Source organism: Notamacropus eugenii, chromosome 7, assembly GCF_028372415.1.
Source record: "Notamacropus eugenii isolate mMacEug1 chromosome 7, mMacEug1.pri_v2, whole genome shotgun sequence".
Lineage (NCBI taxonomy): Eukaryota > Metazoa > Chordata > Mammalia > Diprotodontia > Macropodidae > Notamacropus > Notamacropus eugenii.
The window spans coordinates 104429794-104439607 of NC_092878.1; the positions used below are offsets into that span (position 1 = coordinate 104429794).

Genomic DNA, 9814 nt, shown 5'->3' on the forward strand with positions numbered 1-9814 from the left:
TAAGAATCAGAGGTGGAACTTGTATCCAATTCTCTCTGACTCCTAGACTAAATCTCTGACTACTATGCCCCAGCTGCTTAAATAGAGCTTATTTCCTAATATTCACCTCAGTACTTCCTTGATCTGTAATTTAATTGTTTTGGGTATTTGCACTTCCACCCCCCTTGCAGATTGCAGTCTTCTTAACACTTTGCAGACCCTCTTAGAATATACTCAGTCAAACAATTCACCTCTGTGTCGCCATTGTGGTTAAGTAGGAGTGTCTTCAAACTTATCTGGATTGATGCTTGGGCAGCAGATCTGTCAGAGCTTACATTTCCACTGCCATATCCTCTGACAACTGAGTGTTCCTTCCATGCTGTAATGAAGCACCAGATAGGATTAGAGTGAATTTAATCCGTTAGTCCACACTAAATTATTTTTAAGGTTTCCTCAGAATGTTCATGTTGTATATAGTCTCTTAGGGATGATTTTCCCTCTTGTGCTGAAAAGAATGGGTCTTTGCCACTTAAAAATCCCCATTCTTGCACCTCACCCCTACAGAAATTAGACCTATTCAGTGTCTTGGAATCCTTGATTGTTGAGATTAAGTTGACTCTACTATTCTTCTTACCCAGTGTATCACCAAGGCAATATTCACAGCACTGGTGGTGACTATGAATATGCCAGCATAGTTCTCAATCGCAAAATATAAAAGACTCTCCATATAGAAGGCAGAAGGAAAAGACTCTACATATAGAAGACAGAAGGAAAAACATTTATTTAAACACCAAAAAGTCAAATTCCAGGACCAGAAAGCAAAATCTGTCAGGGTGACAAAGAAGTTAATAAACATGATCACATCAGAGATCAAAGCCATTCTCAAATCTCCCCTCCCCCAGCCAGGGCCTTCTCACTATCAACTGTTACAATGTGTCAGTTTCAAATCTCCCCTCCCCCAGCCAGGGCCTTCTCACTATCAACTGTTACAATGTGTCAGTTTCAAATCTCCCCTCCCCCAGCCAGGGCCTTCTCACTATCAACTGTTACAATGTGTCAGTCTCAAATCTTCCCTCCCCCAGCCAGGGCCTTCTCACTATCAACTGTTACAATGTGTCAGTCTCAAACCTCTCCTCCTTCAGCCAGGGCCTTCTCACCATCAACTGTCACAATGTGTCAGTTGGCCTGTGTTCTATCCCCTCAGACCTGATCCCACTCAGTCACTTCCTCCCAGTTCTGCTCCACCCTTCCTATTCCAGGCTTCCAGGAGATCCAAGCAGATCATATGGGTCTATTAATTGATGAGAAAGATCTTTCCATTTTAAATTACTATCACACCCAGCTGTGATTCCAGGGCAAAGTAAAAATATTTTATTGTCATTTATTAAAGGCTTTCTATAGTCAAGGAAAAATATGATTACTATTTAAGTGTTAGCACTGATCTTTGTTCTAAGAAATTGTCATTCATGGAAAACATAAAAGTACAAAAAAACAAAAAGTAAAAAACATGAAAGTACAAAACTTTCTATCTGTACCTCTGTAATAATTTTCCATGAAAACATAGCATTAGAGATAGATTGATTAGAGATACTGTTCACCTCTTCATGGTTAGATTTTTGAAAAAATCAACATGTTGAACATTTAACAAAATAAAGAGGTAGGTTCTTAGGTGTTGAAAATCTAAATTAGATTCAGAAAGCTTCCTTCTAAATTTTGTGGAAACTATCTCTTAGGAAGTTAGATTATTTATCTCCCCTCTTTCTGGCTGTTTATTTTATAGGCTCAGGATTTAAAGCTGCAAGGGCCTTTAGACTACAACTTTTTGATTTTATGGACCAAGAAACATAGACCCGAGGAGGTTGAAATTTCCCCAAGGTCACAAAAGTCCTGTGACTCCAAATGCAATTCCCTTTCTACTACACCACAAAAATAACCCTTTTACCATATGGGGTGGGAGCAGCTAGGTGGTGTGACACTTATTAGCTGTGTGACTCTGGGCAAATCACTTAACCCTGTTTGCTTCAGTTTCTTCATCCGTAAAGTGAGCTGGAGAAGGAAATGGCAAACCATTCCAGTATCTTTGTCAAGAAAAGAGAGCAAAGCCATTCCCCTTTTTGGGGTCACAAAGAGCCAGATATAACTTAAACAACTGAACAACACTATATGGGACCCAAACTCCATTCTTATACTTCTGTCTCAGTTATAATAAATGCATTTAATTTGGTCATAGGATCATAGATCATCTAATCCAACCCTATCAATTCACAGATGAGGAAACCAAAGTCCAGAAAGGTGAAGGAACTAATCAGGGGTCTCACAGTTCAGAACTGGCAGAACTAGGATTTGAAACTGGGTTCTGTGACCACAAATCCTGTGTTCTTTACCATGCAGGGTGATGGGTCTTGATTTTAAGTTATTTAGAGCTGAGAATAGCTAGTATTCAAAAACCAGGTTAACATAATAAAAATAATGCTTTCTTTCATATAAAAAATGGTACAATAAGATATGCATTTGAATTGTTTTTTGATGACAGTCTTTTGATTGGTCTTTATCGTGATCAGATTGCATATAAATGGGTTAATTAGAGATGTTGTTCACATCTCTTTATGGCTACATTCAGTTTGGAAGAATCCATACATTTTCCATATCCCTTCTAGGGCATTTATTTGGCCATATAATCTATGACCATTAATCTAACCATTCCAAAGGAATTCCATATTCTGGACATCATTTTCATTGTTACTGTGCTATAACCAAACCAATTTAATCATTCCATCTTTCTAAAGGTGGACAGTGCATCAGAGAGAAAAGCTATTCCAGACCTTCTTCTAGCCAGTAAGGAGAGGTGTCATTTTAGAGTTTGTGATAGATTAGAGAAGCAGTATGATGGAAGGGAAGCAAAGTACTGAACATGCTGGAATCCAAAGTACTGGAGAGATCTGAATTCAAATCTTGCCCCTGACATGCATTAGTCCAGTGGTCATAAACAAATCACTTAACCGCTCTCTGTGCTATAAGTCAGCACTTCTTAAAACTGGATCATGTGTGGGGTTGTAACCCACAGTTTTAGAATCATTGAAGGAGTCGGGAGTGGAAAAAACCACTAGAGCTCTGCTCTAGATTCTTGACCAAAAGTAGTTTAATTACCTCTGCATCATCTGCTAGACAGCTAGACACTAGTAATAGTCACCTATTATTAGGATATCAAAATTGGCATGTACCTTGAACTTAGTGAAAACAGATTTCAAAGTATGCAGGGAAAGAATAGATCTGATACTAGGTGAGGCCAGGGGTGGAGAACCTGTAGCCTGGAGGGTGGCCTTCTAGGTCCTAGGTGACCTTTTGACTGAGTCCAAGCTTTACAATTAAAAGGCTGCACTTGAGAACCTAGAGGGTCACATGTAGCCTTGAGGCTGCAAGTTCCCCACCCCAGGCCTATGCTTTCTAGGAAGGATGGCTCATGAGTGAAGGCAGATTTTTCAAGGACAGAATTCTGATAACACAAGAACAAATGAAATAGATCTAATGAGACTGATGTAATGATAAAAAGGCATTAACCAGTTCATACTTTTCAAAGATTTCCAAAAGAGAGAATGTGGAAGAAAGTGTAAGGAACTAAGTATGAATACAAAAGAGGGTCTGGGTTCAAATCCTCCCTCTGATGCTTAGTACCTGTGTGATCTCAGACAAGTCATTTAATCCCCCTGGGCCTCAGTTTCCTGAACTATGAAATGAGGAGCATTGGACTGCACAGCTTCTGCGGTCCCGTTGGCTCTAAATCTATAATACTGTGTGTGGCATGACCTTGTTAATTTAATGACAGAAAAGCCAAAAAACAAATCTTTTATTGAGAGCCTGTTGTTAAACATTTACCAGCATGCCTTTGGAAGGAACCCAGTCCCTTCCAAGGAAGTTCCTTTCAGTTTAAATTTTAGGATGTTTCTTTTCATATGAAACTGAAATTTGTGTCTTTGCAACTTTTGTCCAGGACTCCTACTCCTTTTTGATGGGATCTGGCAAGCTTGCTCCCATGAGATAGCTTTTCAAATATTAGAATAGTTGAGCTCCCTGTCAGCTCTTGATTCTGTTAATAGATTTTCAGAATACAATCCATTTGTGACTTGGTTATTGTCTGTATGTAAGGAGGATTTTGTTACCCTTTTTAGTTTAGTTTCTCAGGATCCACAGCCATGGGAATGTCTAGTTTCCAGGTGTTAGACAATAACTCCCAGAATAGTTCCAAGGATTCTAAATAGTAGTTCCCAGAACTGTAGTGACAGACAGTCCTACTAAGGCTTCTCCGTAAGGTAAGGGGGTGACATAATGTGATATTTACCAGACTTGTGCAGAATGACAATATTGTTAAAGTTAACCTGTGAGCTTAATGTTGCAAGATGCCTTCTTTGCCTGTTGCCCTATAAAGCAGGTGGGCATTGGTCAGTGGAGGGGGAGGGGAACCACAGGGAACCCATAGGGGAATCTGTGTGTGCCTCAACTGGCCCCCATTGAGGCTTGAGGGGATTTAGGGGAGTGCACAAGTGTGCCTGCCTTTGAGATGTAGGGGTAGTTGCCCACCCTTCTCTCCAGCCCCTGCAAGAAGGGCAACTAGGGAAGGAGGAGCTGGTTTTCCCACAACTCTTTGAGAAGACTAGATTAGAATAAAGCTGATTATTAACCCCTCCTAAGCTGTCTGCCTATCTGACCAGATCAAGAGTGAACCAGGTAGAGGCTGTAGACTGAACCCTCCAGTGCCTCTGGCATGTTATCTGTGAAACAGTCTCTATAGACGAGACAACATGTAGCCTTATTAACAAAGCGGCATTTCACTCAATAGTTTTGATAGGTGACAAATGACAAAATCACTGGTGTCCCTGAGCCCATATTTTTCTCCTTCATAAAACAGAATAGGCAGTTAAGCTGGTAATGCTTTTTTCCAAAGTAAAGGAAAGCAAAGCAAAATAAAAACAGGAGTTCTTTGAGAAACAAAACGGTATGAAGAAACGCTTATGTTATCAGTGAGGGAGGGAGTAGGAAGCTGCTGCCTGCTCTCTGGAAAGTAAAGAATTTCTTTTCTTTTTTAATTAGCTGTCAAATCAAATAAATTAGCTGCTCACATATGCTGTTTATTACATATGCTTACAAAGCACATATATATGCTTATGTATATTACATATGCTTACAAAGCACAACCCTGTAAGGCAGGCAGTACAGAGGGGATTATTCTTTTAAAAAATGAGGAAGTGGATGCTTCCTCATGATACTTTTTAAGCAGCAGCCAGAGCTCAAATCCAGGTCACTGTGCTCATTTTTTTATACCAAACTGTCATAATTTTCAACTCACTGAATTTTGCTTGATTTCAAGATTTTGTGAACATTTTGACAACCTAGAGTTATATATTTTAAAAACCTTTTAAGTTAGCAAATCCCAAAACAATAGCATTAGATCTGTGGTCCAAAATGTGTGCTCTTAAAGCCTAAAATAGACTTTCATTTTTTCCCCAGTTAATTACCTTGACATAATGAAGATAAAATAGTTGTTTTGAATTTGGTGGAATAAATTTGTTATCAAAAATGTAAAAAACTTGAAATTAGATTGAAAACTTGAAAATATTTTTTCAAGTAAAAATGTGTATCTGCTGATGTCATAAAAATTAAATGTCTCTTTCTCCCCAATTATAGGTCATTAAATGCAAAGAATTACCTGACTGCATCTGTACAGTCCTACTAGCACCTGAAAGAAGAAACATCCTTTGATCACCTGAGTTTCAGTAATTCTTTAGTAATCATTTTTTAATAAAATATCATTATTGAATGTCTGTGGAAGTGGAAATTCAGATGTATAAGGCACATTTTAATCTTTTATTATTTGAATGTCTTGAAGATAATTTGTATAATTAAATAGTACAAATGATTCATTATGGTTACTATGATTTGCTCTATTTATTTTCTTATCTTAGCCATCCACATTTATAAATTTTGAAGTTGTTCAGAATTTTTAACCTTTTACTCTGAGTTGAGAAATTAGTGTAAAAAAATTTTAAGCCCCTATGTTTTGCTCTTCTTTCCTAACAATGTTCAAGAAATGTTTAAATGCCTTCTTGAAGGTTAGAGCTTACAAATAAGAAAGGTTAAATGATTTCATGCAATTCTACTCTGTCATGTAATTCCATGACTTTAAGTATTTATTTTTGCATTTGTTTAAATTACTTGAATTTACATGTGTCTTCTGCTATAAAAGATACTTCAATGTTATTTTATGCCATGGAGATAATCCTGGGTTCTCAAAGGCTAAATCAGTAGAACACATGTTCTGATAGGCTCTACCATGCTGGAAAAATATTGAGAAGAGCCACAGCTATATTCTCTGTCAGTATACCAAACTAGCTAACAATGGAGAGGTTCATCACCAATTGGTTGATGATCATTCAGTGAGGAAGCTGTGTGGTATATAGCTATATACAAAACAACTCTAAGTTATTCTGTCTGGGATGTGTATTCCTTTTCTCTCTAGTCTAAATGGTACAGGAATTAGTCTCAGTTTGAATAACCCCCTTCCATCAGGCCCAGAGAGATTTGTAGTTCTAAACAGACAGTTTGGGAAAAAGCTGGGAACTCTGCTGAATCCCTAGACTAGGGGTCTCCCAACTTTTTGATCATGTACAATTATCAGCAAAATGCTTTTTCATTAGAATCTTGGAGATAGAAGGTAAATTTTACTCTGCTTTGTTGCGTATATTCCACTCCCCCTAGTCTGAATGGTGTAGTAAGAAGTCCCAGGACCAGGAAAAGACCATTCAGTTGACCACACAATGACTTGCAGGTCTGTTGCTGTGACCTCCTGGAGGTCTTTTTAAGCTTTTCTGAAAAAAGATGGGATAGGACTTCTACTTAGGGCAAAGGGGATAATGTCAGAAAAAAGGTAGAACTACTCGACCTGCATTTTACTTGGTTTCTCTGCCAAGGAAAATGACCTTCAGGCTGGAAAGGACAAGCCAGAAATGGCTTATCAGAGTTGAAATGGAAGCTAATTAGGGATATATTATTGCTCTTCATGAGTTCAAGACATCAGTTCTGATTCAATTATATCCCATTATACTGAAAGAACCAGTGGATATGATTGCTGAGCCAATGTCAGTTACCTCAGGAAAGACAGGCACAGAGAGACCAGCTGTGAAATTTTATGAGTGGAGAAAGGCAAATATCTTGTCTGAAACAAAGAAGAATGTAGAGTACACAGATGTAGAGAAAGCAAGTGAGCTGTACTGTAATTCTTGGGAGAATTCCAGAATGTATTATTGAAAGGATCATTACTGATGTAGCACCATTGTGATACTCACAGCACCTACTGCGGCTATGAATATGCCAGCACAGTTCTGAATCACAAAATACAACAAACTCTCCACATGGAAAGCAGAACCAAAACATTTATTCAAACACCAGAAAGCTGAATCCCAACCCCAGAAAACCGAATCCCAACCCCAGAAAACCAAATCCATCATAGCAACAAAATCTATACACAATAACAATGCAGGGGGAACTACCATCCCCAAGCCTTCCCTCTGTTAGGCTTCCCACAAACAAGTTCCCTTAAACAAAATTACAAACAAAAGCTCTCCCATTCATGCTAGTTGCTGCCTGCTCTCTCTTTCCGAGCTCTGACTGCTCTGACTCGATTCCTGCTCCACCACTTTCTGCTCCACATGTTCAGCAAACTCCTCCCACCACAGGCTCCATGTGACTCAGACTTCCATGTGATTCAGGAAGGTCAGATGGGCCTATTAATGGATAGAAAAGATCTTCCCATTTAAATTACCATTACAAGTGAACATTCAGAAAAGGAAACATCATAAAGCCAGCATGGCTTCACTGAGAGCAAACTATAAAGCAGGGAAGTCTATAGATAGTTGACCTTGATTTCTGCAAGGCACTGGATAGTCTCTTATTCTTGGGGAATATATGGAGACATAAGGGCTGGATAACTGTGAATTTAGAAGAATTTGGAACTTGGTGAATGACCACATCCAGTGAGGGTTGGATGGTTCAGTGTTCACTTGGAAGGAAGGACTCCAGTGGAGTGACCTAAGCATTTATGCTTGGCATTTATATCAATGACTTAGCTAAAAGTATAAATGGAAGTACTTATCAAATTTGTATGACACAAAGCTAGGAAAGATATCTGACATATGAGAAAAAATCAGGCTCCAAAAGGACTTCAGCATTATTGAAAACGGATAAAATGATTCCTGGGGTAAGGAAAAACTTCCTAATTATTTGAGATATCATTTTACTATATAGATGTTGATTAAGCTGTGTCAATATAATGAAAATAGCTATATTACCTAAATTAATTTACAGATTTAGCTTCATACCAGTAAAATTACCCAATTTTGCATTATCTGTGCAAAATAATAACAAAACTGACCTGAAGAAATGAAATGTCAAGTTCTCTAAGGAAATAATTTTTAAAAATACAAATGAATGGAGTCTTGTACTTTTCGACCTCATATTATATTATAAAGTACTAATTGTAAAAAATATTTGGTGCTGGTTAAAAAATCTCAGGAAGGTCAAAGAAACATAATTAGGCGAGCAAAATCCAAACATATAAACAAGTTCTTAGTGAACAGTGACTGCTGGGAAGATTGTAAAACAATTTGGCAAAAATAAGGTTTAGACAAATATCCTATCCCATGTACTCCAATGAGCCCCAGATGGATACAAGACCTAAATATAAAAGGATCCATCACTAAAATGAATGAGAATTGAAACAGATTCAACTAACCAGTATGGCTAGAGGGAGAATTCTCAGACCAAAAAGAAAACATTATTTCTATTACATAAAGTGTTTTTTCAAAAAACAAACAAACAAACAAAAAAACCGTTTTAGATGAACAAAATTAATGCAGTTAAAAATTAAAAAAAACCAAACCTGATAATTAGGCGGGGAAATATTTGCAACCAGTATCCCTAAGGCTTGCTACCTAAGATATATAGGGCACTAATATAAATATATAAAAACAAGCACAATTCCTCAATAAGGGAGTAGTCAAAGAATATTCAAAGGCATTTTCAAAAGAAAAAATGTAAACTATTATTAACTATAAGGTGTGCTCTAAATTATTAAGAGAAATGCAAATTAAAACAACTCTGAAATTTTTACCTTATATCATTAGATTGACAAAGGTGCCAAATGACAGATCCAGACACACTGATGCACTTTGGATTCAGCTGTTAATCAGTCCAACCATTCACAGGAAAATAATTGGGAACTATACTAGAAAAGTCCTTAGATCTTACATATGTTTCTTTCCCAGTATACTACTAATGGACACATAGCCCAAAGATACCAAAGACAGAAGGTAAGGCTCCATTTATCCAAAGATATTTATAGCACCAATTTTTGTAGCAACTGAAAACTGGAGAAATAATTGGTGCCAATCAATCAAGAAATGGCTAAACAAATCTTTGCATGTAAGTGCAATGGTATATTATTCTATCATAAGAAACTGTAAAGAATTCAGAGAAACTTGGAAAGACTTGTAAATGCAGAGAGTGAAAAGAATCATGCAAACAATTTATACAGTGACTGGTTGTTGTCCTTCGTCTTTGAAGAGGACCAAAATGACATCACCATTGTAAAGTGAAATTTCAGTGTGTTTGACTGTGGCTAATCAGACCAATATGAGCTCAGAATGCTCTATCACAGGTTGGGCCCAGATAGGTGGTGTGAATATTTGGCGTGGATATCCCAAATTTGTGCACCCTACGTTTACTTTGTACTGTCTCAATTCTGCTTTGCTCAAAGAGCACCGCACCTTTTCTGATGTGGGCACGC

At 37.7% G+C, this 9814-nt stretch overlaps 1 protein-coding gene across 3 annotated transcripts in view; it reads left to right on the plus strand.

Moving 5' to 3' along the window:
* CFAP96 (cilia and flagella associated protein 96) overlaps window positions 1-5903 on the plus strand; it is a 48992-nt gene extending 43089 nt beyond the window's left edge. For all 3 annotated transcript variants that reach the window (XM_072624179.1, XM_072624181.1, XM_072624180.1), the window contains one exon: window positions 5659-5903. In XM_072624179.1, the coding sequence (XP_072480280.1) occupies window positions 5659-5707 (49 nt within the window). In that variant the 3' untranslated portion in view covers window positions 5708-5903. The remainder of the gene's footprint in view (window positions 1-5658) is intronic.
* Window positions 5904-9814: the final 3911 nt, after the last annotated feature.